We start from the raw sequence: 19423 nt of genomic DNA, 5'->3' as shown, positions 1-19423 counted from the left end.
ATGAAACATTCTTAGAACTTGATGCCATTATACCACGACTACTAATTTCAATAAGAATTTACAGATATAGATATCTGATTTAGATATTGTGAGTGTATGTAAGGATACACAGTACATACAGCAGCATGGAAAAGAAAAGGTGATAAAATCGGATGTCTGCTTCTGTGAAGTGAATAGAAACTCAAAGCCTGGCTACTAACAAGTCTTATATTTTCAAGAAACACTTTCAGACTTTCAGACCTCAAGTTGTTATGCAAGTGCTCATAGACAGGGAAATTGCTGACTTTCTTTACTGTGGAAAGCCAAAAAGAAACAATATGCCATCAATTGTCCTTTAATGCTTAATTGATGGGAAAAATTAATTTCACTTACACACCTTGATGACACATATTGTAGTCCAAATAGTAATGGTGTAAATGATTCAATCTTTCCAGAATTAATATACATATATACAATCAGGTTTACTGTTTTTAAACTGACAAGTGTTGAAGTGTTTGTTATCTGTTAAAGAGGCAGGTTGAGGCTGCCAATGTCACAAAAATAGTAAATAAAAATTAATCCATTTCACAATGTAAACATGCCCATCCTTAGCTGAGCGTATAGTGTTTTTTCACAACATTAAAAACAACATATGATACATAATTCATCTTGTATCAGTTATCAATGTAAACTCAAGTAAAGTGGTTTGTGTTTACATGAGGATTTTCACAGATGGTGCCAGGTAAAATAATATGGTTTTTAAGAATTGTTTACTCTGAAAAATGATCTTGGTAATTGTTCTGCAGAACGTGAATGATGAACCTCCTGTTTGCTCTCCTGCTTATTATGAGAAAATAATTTACTCTACACAGAAGACGCCTGTACTGAAACTACAATGTTCAGATATGGACTCGCCTGATCATCAACTTAACTATGCTGTAGTTTCAGGTATGACAAATGTTGTAATATTTTTAAGTGTTATGAGTGGTGGTGCTGTTAGTTACATATTATTAAGTAATTACAAACATCTTATCAGGAGTGTAGCGATAATGTGCAGCAATGCTTTGGAATACTATCTAAATCACTTGCTAATTAACCAATTGATCACTGTTTCAAGTTTCAACTTCCACAATCATCAATTGCAGACCTGTTTATGTTCATATGTTAATTTTGATACACGGTTTAGTTTAAAAGAGTTTTCCACATAAATATATTAAAGGACATCTACCACCAGGATGAAGGTTTGTAAGCCAAGCACGCTGGCATATTCGTGTGTGCTCCCTCTGGCGGGATCTGCTCTTTGTTTAGCTTCTTAAACCCTTGTTTTTATGAAAAAAAGTTTTAAGGTTGTTTAAGGGGAATCCCATAACATATGTTAAACACAGGGCCCCTCAGGCTCATTTGCAAAAGTTTTAACATTTATTTTTGTGAAAACAAGGTCCTAAGAAGGTAAAAGAAGGGAAGATCCTGACAGAGGGGGCACAGCATGTAAGTGTTAATTATATACCTATATGGTGAAGATTAGTCATCGCATAATACTGTGTACCCCCACTGACCAACAAGTTGAACAAGAAGCTTACAAATCCTGTAAGGTGATCAGGGAGGTCACTGTAGGTACCACTATCATTTATAGGTCATTAAAATATTTTACCCAGTAGACTATTTAAAAATTATCAAAGCACAGTTGAGAGAAGTGAAGTAAGGTTCACATCATCTTTGGGATTTTAAAATAAATAAAAAATGATGTAAACCATCAGTTGACATATTGATGTATACATTTGTATACAAACGCATTTACATGAATTGTAGCAATAACAAAGAGTAAATAAATCTTTGAAGCAAATTGATTTTTATTTCAGAATGAATACAACAGGTGATAATAGTATACCTTATTAAGGAAATCTGCTTCTTTGTGTATTTTTTCTGTTTCTCCTGTAGTGGACAGTGGATCTGAAAGCATTGAGAGCTCTCTCCAACTCATACAAAGACTAATGATTAACTCTTTCCATATCTGCAGAATATTTCCCTTGATGATTAGATTGACTATGATTGGTGATTAGGAGATTAGACTATATAGAGACTGTCTGTAAAAAGATAAGTCATTAGACACTTTATTAGGCTTATTTATCTCTTAGCTGTCAGTGGTTTACCAGACAGAACACTGATTTACACAAACTGCAAGGGAAAAAAGGAGGACACAGGAACAAACTTCTTTAATAAAGAAATTCTGTCCCAATACCCTAATGATTGTTGCTTGTTTCTACTTCCAGAGAACAAAGCTAACCGTTTCACTCTTCAGAGGGATGATGAGGGTCCTCCATTTGTCATACCAACTCAAAACTTTCAATATAATGTTTTTGAGGGTATACAGGATCCAACAGTTTTCCAAATGCTGATTGAAGTAACTGATGAACGTGGAGGAAACAAAGCTCTTCAGCTGTCTACAACAGCCACTGTTATAATACATGTGGTCCCATGGACTACTACCATTCCAACTACAACTCTGCAACCCACAACAGTGCAAGTAAGATTTTGTATTTATTCTCATGCATTCATTTAGTAAGAGTGCTTTGTTTCTATAGGGAACAGCTGGAACCGTATATCATTGCAAGTTACTTGTAATGCCAAGAAGAGTCAAGTACTATACTATACTATACATTGTACTATACAATGTATGTTTTACATGACTTATGATCTTTGTGTGGGATTTATCAAAGCTTGTATACTATTTTTCTGTCGGACAAGCCCTAAAATAGTCACAATTCCTTGTACACTCCAAGTGGACTTGAAGGGGTATGAAGGGGGCTTCCCCCCGGCCGTGGATCGGGCCGGCATGTGGCACTCCTGTACCAGGAACTGGTGCAGGTTATAGTGCAATTCTGCACCAGGCAATACCTGGCGTAGATATGACTGGCCACAAGACAGCTGTCAGATATATCAGGAATAAGAGTCTCTAGATATATTCAGTGAAAAGAAAGAGGCCAGGCTTACATCATGCACTGACACATCAGGTGCCCACACTTGATGCATCCCTACCATTGTATACCTCTTTTTATATTTCAATTTATGGTTTGTTTTCAGTAAAGCACAATAAAACTATTATCCTTTACTATTATTTATCTACAAAGCCATTTTTATTTCAATAATTCTAAAAATGATTCCCTGGCTTATAGCATAAGATATCTGTTTAATGTATTACTTGAAAAAAAAATTCGAAATCAAGCCCACAGGCCAAGCTAACTTGGGATTTATTTTAATTTAGTATTTATTACTAGTGGCACAGTTATGATGTACATTTATGCTTTGAATTTTCTTTTTTATTGGTTGCCCTTCTTTACTGCATTTCTGATCTATTTGCACATATTCCTTGTATTTCAGAAGATGTTTATTTCTTATGCAATCTTGCAATCTGTTTACAACAGAATTTGAACCAAAAAACTGTCTGCGCCACATTTATTGAGGTTTTTAGATAGTTTTTAGACACCTCTAAGATTAGTATGACAAAAAAAAAGCTTTCCCCAAAAAGCCAGTGCAGTGAAAAATATGTTTGTATTTTAATTAGAATGTTGTGCGCTTTTGCCATATTTAATTTCTAAAGTACATTTTGAACAATAAATAGAAAATACTAAACGTTTGTGCTATTCTGATCTACGCCAGCTAAAAACTAGTGAAAAACTTGCTTAAATCAGTGCAGCAGCCCCACCTAGTGCTCATAGCAGGTATGGTACAGCCAACAAGAAATTTTTAGGACAAAGTGTCTAGGTATCCCTAGGGAAATATGCTAACTGCTACATTCATAATTGTATCTGTTTTAAAGTAATTTACCGCCAGGATCAGGGATTGTAAACCAAGCACAGTTAGATGTTGGTGTATCCTTCCTCTAGCAAGATCCTCTCTTCTTTTAACTTATTATGACATTGTTTTTACGATTTTAAGTTTAAAACATTATGGAAATGAGCCTGAGGGGCTTCGGCCACCATTAACAGCTATGGAGTCTGGAACCCCTGAGGCTCATTTCTGTAATTTTTTAAGCTTTTTTTTTTAAACAAGGGCATAGAAAACTAAAAGAAAAGCAGATACCGCCACACATGTATGTAAGTGTGCTTGGTTTACAATCCTTAATCCTCGTGGTAGATGTCCTTTAAATACAACAAAATATTACAATATCCATTACGGTGCTTTCCCTTAAAGCAACTGAAAATATATTGGAAAAATATCTTGATGAGCACTGCTGAATCCATAGTCAGGAGTAAATCTCTTCTGTAGATTTTCTGTTTCATGAATTATATCATGTCTGATGATGAGAACTACTATTGTTGGAAGCCCACTATCAACTATACTCTGTTAGCCTTAAAAAAAAAGTATTGCCTGAGGTTTCAGGCTTCTAATTGTGTTGCAGCTCGGCTTCATTGAATTGAATAAATGTACTGTAATACTTAACACCATCGTGACTGGCAGGGGCAGAAAAAGCTCTTATATGTTTCTCACCCTGAACAGACTTTAAATGGATTTGTTTATGCTCTATAGACTAGTAGATATAAAACATATTAAATAATAAAATGTATTTTTCTACTTCTAGGTGACTACAGCTGTCCTTGTCCGAACTTCATATTTTTGGCATCCTGATAACTGGTTTCCAGCTGTCATCACAATTACTGCCACTCTCTTTCTGTTGTGTCTTTATGCAGTGGCATGGGGTATTCTGAAAGAGTAAGAACTAATTAGTATGTCTTCTCATAACTGTTTTCTTCACCTATAATATTTAACCCTTTCGTCAACGGTGCCTAAATGTTCAGGTCAAACTTTCTGTGGTTCTTTTCTGCTTTTCTCTAAATAATATCTTTTGAACAACTTTACATATCAGAACTCTTTTTACTTTGTTTTGTTCTTGACATGGCTTGAGTGGCTTTAATTTGATAGGATAGATGATTTATTATTTTTTTTTGTCATGGAATTAACGTTTGATGTGAAAAAATGTGAAATAAGGATTTTTTGTAATTTTTACCATCAATGTTTTTCAAAGTAAATGTCATTGTCAAACAATGTTAAAAAAATGTTAAACAATGTTAAACATATATATAGTATCAATCTGTTGCCCTTCCCAGGCTCGGACTGGCCTGCTGGGATACTGGTCAAAACCCCGGTGGGCCCTTATCATAAGTCAACATCTCTTATCTGTGTCTGTGAGCAGACACATTCAGCTGAGGCTAGAGGAGGGGGGCAGCAGGGGGGACTATGACGTCCTGCAGGAGGGAGAGACAGGTTCTCTGCTCTTCCCATAGCAGCGCTGGGGCAGTGAGTAAGACATTTCCTCCTCCCTGCACTGAGCACCTCAGCCCCTGCCTCACTGCAGGAGAACATGGCCCCTGATTCACTGGAGGAGCAGACAGTGAGCTGTCACTAATTACCGACCAGAGGACGTGGGCCCCCTAGTTGTCACAGTGGGCCCCCTTCCTCCTGGTTATGACAGACATCAGGGGCCACCAATCAGCTAGCAGCTGCTGCTGGAGTGTTCTCCCCCTGGCACAGCACAGGCTGCACTCATGTGCAGGAGCTCAGGATGGATGAGGAGCTGCTGATGGCTTCCAGCACAAGAAAAAGGTACAAAATAAAAGTGCATCACATTTACACACACACAGTGCACCTCATTACATCCCTGCAATGTGTATATACATATAGAATAACAGTGGAGTCAAGAACTACAACTCCCAGCAGTTGAATGAGGTGCTGAAAGTTGTAGTACTTTGATTGACTGTATTAAGTGTTGCTGTAGAATAAGGATGTCACACGTAACGCACTGACTCTGTTTAGAATTGGAATCAAAGCGCACGGGGGTGGGCTTCTATGTAAACGCATGTGATGGATCACCCGCACCCAGTGTCTTGTATTGTCCAAATGCCAGGGCTAGAGGAAGTGTTACGTGTGACTGCAGCCTCAGTATTACCAGCATACCCCGCGTTACGTGTGACTGCAGCCTCAGTATTACCAGCATACCCTGTGTTACGAGTGACCACAGCCTCAGTATTACCAGCATACCCCGCGTTACGTGTGACTGCAGCCTCAGTATTACCAGCATACCCCACATTACATGTGACCGCAGCCTCAGTATTACCAGCATACCCTGCGTTATGTGTGACCGTAGCCTCAGTATTACCAGCATACCCCGCGTTACATGTGACCGCAGCCTCAGTATTACCAGTATACCCCGCGTTACGTGTGACCGCAGCCTCAGTATTACCAGCATACCCCGCGTTACGTGTGACCGTAGCCTCAGTATTACCAGCATACCCCGCGTTACGTGTGACTGCAGCCTCAGTATTACCAGCATACCCTGTGTTACGAGTGACCACAGCCTCAGTATTACCAGCATACCCCGCGTTATGTGTGACCGTAGCCTCAGTATTACCAGCATACCCCGCGTTACGTGTGACTGCAGCCTCAGTATTACCAGCATACCCCACATTACATGTGACCGCAGCCTCAGTATTACCAGCATACCCTGCGTTATGTGTGACCGTAGCCTCAGTATTACCAGCATACCCCGCGTTACATGTGACTGCAGCCTCAGTATTACCAGCATACCCCGAGTTACATGTGACCGCAGCCTCAGTATTACCAGTATACCCCGCGTTACGTGTGACTGCAGCCTCAGTATGACCACCATACCCTGCGTTATGTGTGACCGTAGCCTCAGTATTACCAGCATACCCCGCGTTATGTGTGACCACAGCCTCAGTATTACCAGCATACCCCGCGTTACATGTGACCGCAGCCTCAGTATTACCAGCATACCCTGCGTTATGTGTGACCGTAGCCTCAGTATTACCAGCATACCCCGCGTTACATGTGACCCCAGCCCCAGTATTACCAGCATACCCCGCATTACATGTGACCGCAGCCTCAGTATTACCAGCATAGTCCGCGTTACGTGTGACCGCAACCTCAGTATTACCCCCCCACCCGTCATGGTGTCCAAATTGCAGATTCATCACCATTTCAATGCACAAACATTTGAATAAAAAGTGATGAAAAAGCTTCTTCAGTTCACAAACTGATATCACTAAAAACGTCAGCTTCTCCAGCTCCGTACATCAAAGTTTCAAAAAGTAAGAGGTGTGTGAAAGTTGTAAAACCGAGCCTGTAATAAAAATAATGTAACTTTTTTTGTCATTTATACCACATTTTGGATATATATTCTATATCGTGTACTGGAAAGCGGAAAAAAAAATCCCAATAATTCCTTGGGTAAGTGTGATCACGAGGACACCAAATTCATAAAGCTTTTATTCAGTTTTTATATAAAAAATGAAAATCTTTGGTACAAAAAAAATTGTCTTAAAGGGGTTTTCCCACGAAGACAAGTTAGGCCCTATCCACAGGCAGATAACAAGCCTCAGGCCCCATTCACACGTTGCAGTTCTTGATCTGTTTTAATTAAAAATGCAACAGGGAGGGGCTCATTCCAGAACAAAAGTGTTTCAGTAGAAAGACATATGTGTTCTGGCAAAGCCCCTGCCTTTTGTGGTTTCCAATGCAGTTAAAACTCATCAAAAAACAAAAAGTGTGCATGGGGCCTGAGGCCGTGGTCACACGTACTGCTAGGCGTCCGTTCATAACGCAACGCTAGCGCACAGGGGGAGGTCCTAGGCCCAAAAGCATGTGCTTTTCCAGGGAAATGCATGCGATTGATAAGCCGATTGCATGCGTTTCTCTGCAAAACGCATGTGCGTTCGGGCTGAAGACCGCCCCCTCTGCGCTAGCATTGCGTTATGAACGGACGCCTAGCAGTATGTGTGACCACGGCGTGAGGCTTGTTTTCTGCAGGATTGTTGTACACGTCCTTATTCACTTCTATTGGCTCCTGCACAGGGCTGTGAATTATACAGCCTTGTTTATGAGCTGACTGCCTGAGCTGCAAATGACAGAGCAGGTCCTAACCATGTTTGTGGTTCAGGCTATTATTATGTACTTACATCCCGATGACAAGCAACCCTCAAACAACATTTCATGGGACCATTGTTTGTATCCCAAGAACTGCACAAGTGTAGTGTGCAGAAAGCCTGAGGCTGCGTTCACACATTACGTTTTTTTTGTTGCAGAAACTTAAAGTTTGTCTGCTGAATGGCAAAAAGACATGCATTCAAATGGAAGATGAACAGATCGTCTTTCCAAAGCGTTGAATATGCAACAAAAAATGCAATGTGTGAACATGGCCACAGGCGGCATTCACACCTTGAATTTACAGAACGTTCAGAAACGCAATGAAAATATACAAGGGGGTGGCTCGCATGTATCCATGAAGCAGCTGGTGGGCCCCCAGAAATAATTTCTCTGGTGGGCCCTTGACACCCCAGTCCGACCCTGGCCCTTCCCCAAGTTAAAACATTTAGTGAGTGCATGTTTCAAGATATAAGCTCTCTCTCTCGCAACTCCTTCTCTGTTCTGCCTTCAGCTGACAGGCTGGAGGGGGCACACTTTAAAGGACATCTCCAACCAGGATCAAGCATTGTAAACCAAGCACACTGACATACTGGTGTGTGCCCACATAGTTGTTAATGGAGCTTGGAGCCCCTCAGGCTCATTTGAATAATTTTAAAAGCCTTTTTTTTAAAAAAAAAACAGAGCATAAGAAGCTAAAGAGCAGATCCTGCCAGGGGGGGCAAGCACCAGCATTTAAGTGTACTTGGTTTACAATCCTTCATCCTGGTGATAATGTCCGTAAAATACTTATGGAATATGGATATATGCATTTTGTTTCTAGGTGTCACAGAAGCAGAGATATCCATTGTTTAAGTTAAAGTCGGGAATGACAAGCTGTTTATAAAATAAATTTTTTTAGCAAATTTAACAGTGGATATCTTTGGTTCTGCAGCAGCTAGAAACAAAAAGCAGATATCCATATTCAAGGGGAGATTCTCTATGTTTTCAGTTGCCATGGTTCTGAAAATTATAACCATTTGAAAAAGGCCACTGTCATTACGTCAATATGCTGTACATTGTTTCTGCATGGGCCATGTGCTAATAGGACACTTATAGCCACATGGCAGTAATGCAGGGGTTAATGTATTGCATCTAGAGATGAACTAGAGTGTTTTTTAGGTTTGGGTTTGTGTGTCCCGTGAGATCATATTGCCTGATTGGCGGCTGTGCAGCAAAATGACACCCCCTACCTACTACTCATGGCTGTGATTGGCCAGGCTAGACATCCCTGGCCAATCACAGCCATCGCTAGTAGGTAAGGGCACAGAAAGGCCTTGAAGCCCATATTTTAGTATTTTAGACAGTTTTAGACACTTGTACAACTAGTTAAACAAAAGAGCTTCCAAATAGGGTTTTGGCTTTGGGGAAAACAAGACATTACGACATACTCCCTGTCTGAGTTACTTTATTGTGTGTTGACTTATAAAATAATCATATAGAAGGTTTAAGATAAACTCAATAAAATTCACCTGAACTTTTCTCTTTATTTCTCTTAATATATTTACAGTGTTCCTAAATACTCAAGATTCTTTCCCACATGTCAAAAGCAACAACCTAAACCTCCCAACCTTCCTAACAAAAGTTTCAATTATAAGTAAGTACACAATTACTGCATTTTTAAATTTTTCAGCCAAACCCAGGATTTAATGAAAACTATGGAAAAATATAATTGTATGACAGATGCATTTCATTTTTTAGTGTATTGAAATTGCTGATTTCAGACATACCAGCCATATGCAGTGCTTTAAATTCTTTTGTCTTTTGAAAGACTTTTATAGCTTCCTCACCTTGTCCTACTGAGATTACATGCATACTTTGATGAGCTGAACATGGATGTGGATATGTGAGAAATCAGTTGAGTAACTTTACAGCAGATAGTTGTCCTCTGTTCCAGTATCATGGACTAGTGTTCAACTGGTTAAATTTAGCCATAACTCCCAACTTTTGAAATAGGCAAAGAGGGACAAAAAATGTGAGCTCTAAGCCACACTCGTAGTCCCACCCATGATCCCACTTTCTTATCATAGGATAAAATCAACCTTTATGGCGCCTGACACAGTATAGGCTCCCTTTCTGTGATCAGCTCCCTATGGACCCATAAATATAATTTCCCCTAATACCACTCACATTGTAGCTACGGTCCTCCCCTTCACATTGTGGCCTCTTTCTTCCCCTTCACAAAATGTAATCCCTATTCTCCTTCTCCATTTTTGCATAATTTTCCTCTTCTCCTCCTCCACCCCCTTTGAATAATGTGGCTCCTGTCCTCCTTCTCTCCTTGAACACCAGGTTTTATCTGATATTAACATAACTATTTATTTCTCTAGCACAAACAATCAAAGTTCAAGTAACAACAATTCACAGTCAAATGAAAATCAAAACTTTCTGCCACAATATCCCACTGTGAGTAAAACTGTAGATTTAAGTATTGTGTATTGGAAAATATTTAGAACTTATAAGTCAATGACCATTAACTAAATGATTGCTAAGTACTATAACAAGTACTGTATCTACTATACTACAATATGGGGCACATTTACTCACCTGTCCGGAGGAGTTCACAGAAAGTGGACGATCATGCAATTCACTAAGATCGTGCACCTATATCCTGCATGTGTCGCTTCCCTGATCAGGTCCAACAGAGTTCACCTTCTTCGCCTTGGTGCGTGTAAGCGCTTGATCGTGTGACACAATTTGAAAGTTAAATCCCGCGCTCAGTCCAAATCAGTCGGATCGTCCAATGGCACGCCCCCAACTGCACCAAAAACCGATCGTGTGCACCATAATCCCCTGCTAAATATCTTTCACAGCCTCGCAAAACATCGGAAAGTCAAATGAAAGTGCGTCCACAGACCCTTAGTAAATAAGCCCCTATATGTTATTGAATTGAACGCTATTTAATATGCATTCCTGCAAAGCTTTAATAAATGGTAAAGTTGCCAAGTTTCATAGTATAACTTTAAGGCTTTAGGATGTATCCAGAAACAGATTATTTCTATTATTTCTTAGAGTTGCGGTTTCATTTTTGCATACTCTTGCGCAAGCGCTGTCCCAGCCCTGATTTAAGAAGTTTGAATCACATAAGACGTTTGTCACGGGTGGTCCCATGCTGCCAGCGCATCTCACCCATCCCGGCTCCTGGCTCGCTCCCCTCCGCTGTGCGTGCGCGTCCCCGACCGCTAGGGCACGCGCGCAGCACCTTCTCCAAATTTAAAGGCCCAGCGCGCCATTAATTGGCGCTGGCCGTATTGCCCAATTCTACATAAGCCTGCCTCTTCCTGTAAGCCTTGCCGGATCTTTGTGCCTCATAGCCTAAGAGAAATCTTCCAAGCGAGTATTCCTGCGTTGCTGTGTATTCCTGTGTATTCCTGCGTTCCTGTGTTCCCGTGTATTCCTGTGTGTTCTTGCTCCTGAGTCCTGTGTTGCCGTGTTACCCGAGTTCCTCCGTGTTGCTGTGTTCCGTGTGCCTGTGTTCCCGTTCCCACCTGCCTGGACCTCCCGTTGCTGACCCCGGACTTGGACTTGACGTTGCATCTCTGCCGCCTGCCCTGACCCTGTGCCTGGACCTGACTACAAGATTTTCATCTGCTGCCACCGCGGGCTGGTCGCACCTGTGGAACGACCGGGTGGTATCCTGCCGCAGCAAGTCCAACCCACTTTGCGGCGGGCTTGGTGAAAACCAGGTGCCGTTTGGGCTCCGGTCCCAGGTGTCGGCTAGTTCCATCTCCGTGGTGGTCCAGAGGATCCACTGATCCTTACAGCGTTCTGTGATATCTGAGTGCTGAGATCCGAAATTGATCAAACAAGGGGGAAGAAATTATCTGACATGTACTAAGCTGACTTATTTTGGAACAGCTCTCTTTGCTTCTCCACGTGAGAATTGTAAGCAGCAGTGTATGAACTCATGCAGATAGTTAATGCATCAGTTTTATTAAAACAGATTTTTTTCAGGTTAACATTTTACCATTATTTAAACCATTTCACTTATAATATGACATGTACAGTCCATATCCAAAAATACGAGAGTGATTAAATAACAGAAGATTAGAAGATTGTAAAGCATATGATAAATAACTAAATTATAATCATTAAAGGACATCTACCACCAGGATGAAGGATTGTAAATCAAGCACACTTACATACTGGTGTGCGCCCCCTATGGCAGCATCTACTCTTCTTTAAGCTTCTTATGACCATTTTTTAAGAAAATAAGGCTCTAAAAATTAGGCTTATGAGCCTGAGAGGCTCCTGGCTCAATTATCATCTATAGAGCCCGGAGCCCTCCAGGCTCATTTGCATTACTTTAGGAGCCTTTTTTTAAAAGAAAAATAGGGCATAAAAAGCTAAAAGAATATCAGATCCTACCAGAAGTGGCATACACCAGCATGTAAGTGTGTTGGTTTACAATCCTTCTTCGTATTGGTAGATGTACTTTAAGTGAAGTGAAAGTTAGATGAACCTACCTTTAATGGTAATCTGATTAATTTTTTTCACTTTGTGTAGGCACCAAATGTTTTTGATGGGCGTGCTGTTGACCCTGGTGAGTACATAACTGATATTTTTATTTAATTAAACAATGTATTAAATTTGTTTCAATTTAGAAGTTTCCAAATTTGGTGAGGAGAAAGTGTTCTAGGATTATTAACATTATACATTTGTGACAGTCTACTTGAGGGATAATTCACGGACAGACACATGCAGCCTTTCTGATGGGCTCATTACTATTTAATTCAAAAATTTGGTCTGTAATAAATTATGGGTTATGCTGCACTCTCTTTTCCAGAGGAAATCACCTTTGGCTTATAAGTTAAAGTGTTTTCCCTGCCCCATGAATAGAAATGTTAATTGACACAGACTTTGTGACTCCAGCTCGCATGGGTGTTCGCCATGTGCCTTAAAATGGCTGCTTAAAAATATAGCAAAATGATAGTTCAAAGAAAACCTGAACATTCCAAAAAAATACTTACAAGAAAATCTTCCAAATATAAATCAAACAGGTGCAATTTAGCACTGCTGCAGCACCGCATGGGGCAAAACAATGTCTTACCTAAAGAGCTGCAGGAGGCAGTGGTCTCACAAGCAACTTAGGAAACTCATTCACGCGTTATGTGAGCTGACAGGATAGCAGATACTGCAGACTTGAGAAAGACTTCTGAAATGGCACATGGTATACGCCGGGTCAATGGACACATGGCACCTGTGCCAAACCGGAAATAAATCTCCAAAGGGTGGCAGCAAGTCACTATCCAAAAGAAACCACTCCCAGGGGTGTGTCTGCAATAGGAGCCGATGCAGACTCCAAGAAAATGGTGGCGTGATAGAAAGCTGTGCTAAACAACTCAGCCCAAAGGAAGATGAAGGCAGATAGAGCATGCGCAATAAGCGCAATTGTGAATACTTCTCATCAGTAACCCATCAAGGGGCATGGTCGCACAACTTCTGCTGGGGGAAGGAAGATGGATACTTCACCAGTCAGGGGAGTGGGTTGCCTAGAGGTGGAGTGGGGGAGGATATTATGCCCTAGAGTACCACCCCTATAATGTGCCTATATGTCTGACAGGGAAGAAAATTATAAATATATGATAATGTATAGTCCCAAATGGGGAAAGAAATAAAGGATTTACAATAAAGTCTGTACAATCCATAACACATTACTAAAGCACAACACAGATAGTTGAGAAAGAAGAAAAGAATATACATACAGCAGAAGAAAATAAGAATGTACAATGAAACACTGACAATTACAGGAGTGATGTAATTAGATGATTACATAAAACAGACAAAACTAAATTGTTCATTGAGGCCCTGAGGAGCCACCGTTTCGAGACGGTAGATCCACTGGGACGCTTTTTGAAGTAGAATACAGTCTCAATCACCACCTGTAGTGGGGGAATCAACAAGATCAATCCCTATGAATTTGAGACCTTTTGCATTTCTGATGTGTCCTTAAGTGTCATTATGAATGTGTCTCGATAGAGGTTTAACAAGAAACGTGAGTAACAACCACATTTGTCAGGGTATGAACTATTAACCCCTACCCAACGTTTGACATAGTAGTATATCACGCTTCTGGCACCGCCTACCCAATGGAGCCAGTGCCAGAAGCTGCATGTGTCAGCTGTATTTTACAGCAGACACCTACCTCTAACACATCGCGATCGTAGATTCCTCCTATCACACATGACCGCTGCATGTAAGGGGCTTCTGCGCTTGATCGGACCTGCCTGCAGCACTTAAGGAGGGGGTCCATATCTTTGATGGCAGCCTCGGGGCTGCATGGTCTTCTTCCAGGAGCTGCATTCTAGCAGGACCCGGCTGTAACACACTGTAACACATCTGTATAACATTATATTAGGTGAAGAACACCTTGAACAAGCGATCAGAGCATCGCTTGTTCAAGCCAACCTGTAAAAAAAAAATTTTAAACACTTTAGAATCACCTTATCTGTAACAATCTGTAAACATTATTGAACCCACTTGTTGAACGCCATAAAAACAAAACCCAAAAATTTTGAGAAAAATGTAAATTTTTCATAAAATCCCTTTACAAAAATGGTTCAAAAAGTGATCAAAAAAAGTTATGTATTCCAAAATGGCATACTGAAACTCAACACATAAAAAGTAAGCCTTAAACCAGCTCTGTCAACCAAGAAATATTAAAGTTATGTCTCTGAAAAGATGGCGATACGAAAATAAATTAGATTTTCTCTATATTAGTTTTTCTTCAGTAAATTTTAAAAAATATATAAAAACTATATAAATGAGGTATCACCGTAATAATAGGTATTATATTATTTTTATGGTATGGTATACGGCTTCCAAAAAATACTAAATAAATTAAACCAAAATTGACGATTTTCTTTTCCTCCATTCATTTAAGTTAATAAGATCTCATCAATAAAGTATAAAATAAAGTATTTGTAAGGTGCATTTAATCTCACAGAAAATAATCCCTTATATGTCCAAATTGACAAAAAAATAAAGATTATATAGCTATTAAAAAGTGAATAGTGCAGCTTCTCTTCGATGCTCTGTAGTGTGCCCATACAGCAGTTTACCACCACATATGGGGTATTGTTATACGTGGGAGGGATTGGATATTAAACTTTGTGGAGCATTTTGGTATTTTATCCACTGAGAATGTAATTTTTTTGAAAAATACCTTCATTTAGCCAAAACAATTAAAATTTCATAATTGGATCTGAATTTGTTCAAACAATTAAAGGGTAAACAAACTACACAAACGTTGTTTTGAAGGGTGTAGTTTCTATAAAGGGGTAATTTATGAGGTTTTACTTTTATTTAGGGCACTTAAAGAGATTTGGAATCTGAGCAGTTCCCTCAAAAGTAGGATTTTGCATTTTTTATGAAAATGTGAAAAATCGCACCTGAAGTTCAAAGCCTCATAACATCCTACAAAAATGAGATGATGCATAAAAACCATGTCCACATAAAGCAGACATTTGGTTAATGTTAGTAATCAATTTTTTTTTTTTTGCTATTATGACTGTGTGGAAAAAGTAAAACATTTTGAATTTTGAAAATCTAGAATTTTACCAAATGTTCACCAAATATCTGTTTCCTTTCATAAATAGATGCAAAACATACCACCAAAATGTTTAAACTAATATGAAGTACAAAGTGTCATGAGAAAACTATTTCAAAATCACTTGGATATGTTAAAGCGTTCCGAAGTTATAACCACTTGTAGTGACACGGGGCAGATTTGAAAAATGGGCCGTGTCAGGAAGGTGAAAAGTGACTTCAGCGGTAAGGGGTTCTCCATCTTCTCACTATTGTTTAGATACCAGAAGTCACAATGGGGCACATTTACTTACCCGGTCCATTCGCGTTCCAGTGGCGACTTCTTTGACGAGCGTTCGAGTCTTCCGGCGATTCATGAAGGTCCTGAGCCCGATGTCCACCAGGTGGCGCTGCTGCGCCGAAGTCCGCCAAGGTGCCCCGGAGTTCATCGTCTTCCATCGCGTGCATGCCAGCGCCGATGCGCCACAAACCGATCGCGTGCGCCAAAAACTCAGGGCAATTCAGGGAAAATCGGCGCAAATCGGAAATATTTGGGTAACACGTCGGGAAAACGCGAATCGGGCCCTTAGTAAATGACCCCCAATATGTTCCTATTGTGGTCCTATGACCTTTGTAGTATTGTTGTTAATATAGGGTGACTCTATTCAGAGCCCTATTTTTGAAGCCTTGAGTTTGTACTACTGTCTTACTGTCAATAGATTTTTATATTGCATCTTTTTACATTTTTGAGGTTTTCCCGAGTTTTTCTAGTGCAAGAAAATCAGGATCTATTACCTGTGTTGTAGGATATTACAGTGGTGTTTCTGACTAGTTGTCTGCTTCTACACTAATAGATTAATGGGGTGTACAAGCATAAATAATTTGATGCACAGCAGTACTGTATGTGCACCAAAAATAATAAAAATATTTTTGGCACACGGTAATAATAAATTAGACAGAAGGTCCAGATTTTCTGTATTTATGTCAGAAATGGGTTAAGCCATATTCAATTCTCTTTCAGTATCTTGTTCTGACAGCATATTTTAACTTAACCATTTGTCAATAAATCAGTATGGTCCAGTCAGACCGCCAATTTGTTTCAATCCATTACAATGACATATTCCTCTTTACTCAATGGTCAAATCTTATCATTGATTTGGACAACGTATAATGTATACACTACTGAACTTCTAATAAACTTATTTTGGTTTAAAATCAGCCATCTGGTGGTACAGCATAGCATTGCAATATGTCAAAAAAATAAAGTAACAGTCTTTGCATCGTATGTTTCTAGAAACACAAAAAATGTAAGTAGGGGTGGGCATCACCAAATTCAGATCCCCCAAAATCTTATATCCAGATCAAAAATTTAAAGATAGGGTGCCACAAAATTAAAAAAATTTGTAATACATTTTTTAAATTCATGAATATAATAATGCAATAAATCATATGGAACAACAGCAAAACCAAATCAAAACACCCACCATCCTTGCTACCTACCCAATAGCAATATAATACTATCACACATTAATCATATACTAAGATAGTAGCTATAACAGTAGAAGAGTTATGAAAAAAAGCCACACCAAAAAGTAAAATACAACAGGGAGATATAGAGCATTAATATGACTACCCACCAGGAAAGGGGTATAAAACTCTGACACCTCAGAGTTCACCTGAGCTTCGACGGGGGAAAATTATATAAGCTTATGGTCTTTAATATGCAGTACTTAAAAAGGTTGTATGATGAATTCAGATAATAGTTGAAAATAGAGTACCAATTTCCTCTGACTAAAAGGGAGATGGTCACATGCAGTGGCGTAACTAGGAGAGGTTGAGTCCCATAGCAGTGATCTGAATGGGGTCCCCCTTGCCCTTAAAAAATATGCATATCTGTACACACATGTTTATACAAACGCACAAAATATACTCATATACACACATTAATATACTTACATACCCACATAAAGTTCTACACAAACATTTATACAATCTTACATAAATACATACACTTATACACTCATGTGCACACATTTATGCAATCATATATACATTTGTATACTTATACATACAGTACATACACATCAAATACACACATATAGTATATATACATAATATTATTATACATAAAGTATATACACATGTTAACACACATATACAATATTAACACACCTTATACACACAGACAGCATAAATACACATACATATTTTATGTACTCGCCATACATACTTACGTACAGCATATATACACATACACACAATATCATACACATACATACATAGAATGCTATAAACATACAGTATATAAACACATACACATGCATCATATAGACACCTTACACCATTTGTACACACATACAGCATATACACACACCATATATATATACATAGAGTACCATATAAAGACATACAGCATATACGGTACTCATACATACATCATATGCACACATACTGTACATACAGTACCATATACAGACATACAGCATATAAAAAAACACAGTATGTACACACAATATACCATATACACACACATACAGCACATACACACATCAATACATTTGTACACTCATACACACTAATATATACAGGTGGTCCCCTACTTAAGGACACCCGACATACAGACGACCCTTATTTAAAGACGGACCTCTTTGCCCCGTGTGACCACTGGTGAAGTTCTCTGGTTGTTTTACTTTAGTCCCAGGCTGCAAAGATCAGCTGTAAGGTGTCGGTAATGAAGATTTATTGATAATCCTTGGTCCCATTACAGCAAAAAATTTTGAAACTCCAATTATCACTGGGGCAAACATTTTTTTTGTCTGGATCTACAATTATAAAGTATATAGTTTCGACTTACATACAAATTCAGCTTAAGAACAAACCTATGGAACCTATCTATAAGAGATTCCTAAATCTGCCGTCTGCTGTTTCCTCCACCAGCATTTCTTAACTGAGTGGCCAGCTCAACTGTGCACTGTGAAAGATGTGCACTATTATGCTGCGTACTATGGTGTATAACTTGCAGCATAATATGTACATGATGTTGCACATCGTCCATTCTTTACTGCGGCAGGTCGGCTGGCTGAGGCCCCTGACTCCCTGGGCCCCATGGAAGCTGCTATGGCTGCTATGCTTTGAGTTACGCCCCTGGTCACATGTAAACTTTACAACACTGATGGAGGTAGCCAATCACTATTCTCGACTCTTCTTTTCATGAACATCCCCCACAAAGTAGAAACTTGTTTGCTAATTTGTGGACAGGGGAAAATTTTCTTTCATGTTACAACCCCTTTATCATGTAAAGTATTTTCTAATTTTTCTTTTTTATGTGTAGTTTCTGGAAACCATTTCCTGTTCAACAGTATCACAGGAGAAACACAATGGGTTAACTGACGTTTGGAAATACTGACTATCCAGAGATTCATCTGCATAATGTCATTTATTGCAACTCCTGATCATGCTTTACTATATTGTCATTTTTGTATATATTAAGGGCAGGCTGTAAAAGACCACCATCTGTGTTACACTATACAGCCATTTTTATGTTGCACTTTTTTCTTGTATTTGTTTATGTGTATTTGTTAAATGATTTATATTGAGAAAATAATAAATAAAATAACTCCCCCACAAATTGTGATCCCTAACTCTACCGTACATGGCCCCCTCATATTTACCCTCCAGTTCCCCATTGTTGTTGTTTAATAAAAATGTATAAACTGCAGGTGTCTACCTTTCCCCATTCTGCGCAGAAGTTCTCTTTCTCTTCTTTTGCTGTGTCGCTCTGACGCCAGCAGGCAGAATTATGTCATATCATCCAACTTGCTGTCTCTGTTACACACAGCAGCAACACAGTGATCTTTCTGCATTATCGCTGCATTCAACTGTATTCAATAGAGTTGATGTCCCCGGACCTGAATCCCATCTATTCCAGGATGGTTTTACT

At 39.3% G+C, this 19423-nt stretch overlaps 1 protein-coding gene across 1 annotated transcript in view; it reads left to right on the top strand.

Annotated features, from left to right (window-relative positions):
* Nucleotides 1-19155, top strand: part of LOC140127061 (cadherin-related family member 3-like) — a 108843-nt gene extending 89688 nt beyond the window's left edge. The window contains exons 18-24 of the mRNA XM_072147276.1: nt 786-927; nt 2250-2503; nt 4559-4689; nt 9467-9553; nt 10287-10362; nt 12463-12499; nt 18815-19155. Of these exons, the coding sequence (XP_072003377.1) occupies nt 786-927; nt 2250-2503; nt 4559-4689; nt 9467-9553; nt 10287-10362; nt 12463-12499; nt 18815-18873 (786 nt within the window). The 3' untranslated portion in view covers nt 18874-19155. The remainder of the gene's footprint in view (nt 1-785; nt 928-2249; nt 2504-4558; nt 4690-9466; nt 9554-10286; nt 10363-12462; nt 12500-18814) is intronic.
* The last annotated feature ends 268 nt before the right edge of the window (nt 19156-19423 follow it).

This window comes from Engystomops pustulosus, chromosome 4 (genome assembly GCF_040894005.1).
Source record: "Engystomops pustulosus chromosome 4, aEngPut4.maternal, whole genome shotgun sequence".
NCBI classification, from domain to species: Eukaryota; Metazoa; Chordata; class Amphibia; order Anura; family Leptodactylidae; genus Engystomops; species Engystomops pustulosus.
This window is presented reverse-complemented; position numbering and strand designations above follow the sequence as displayed.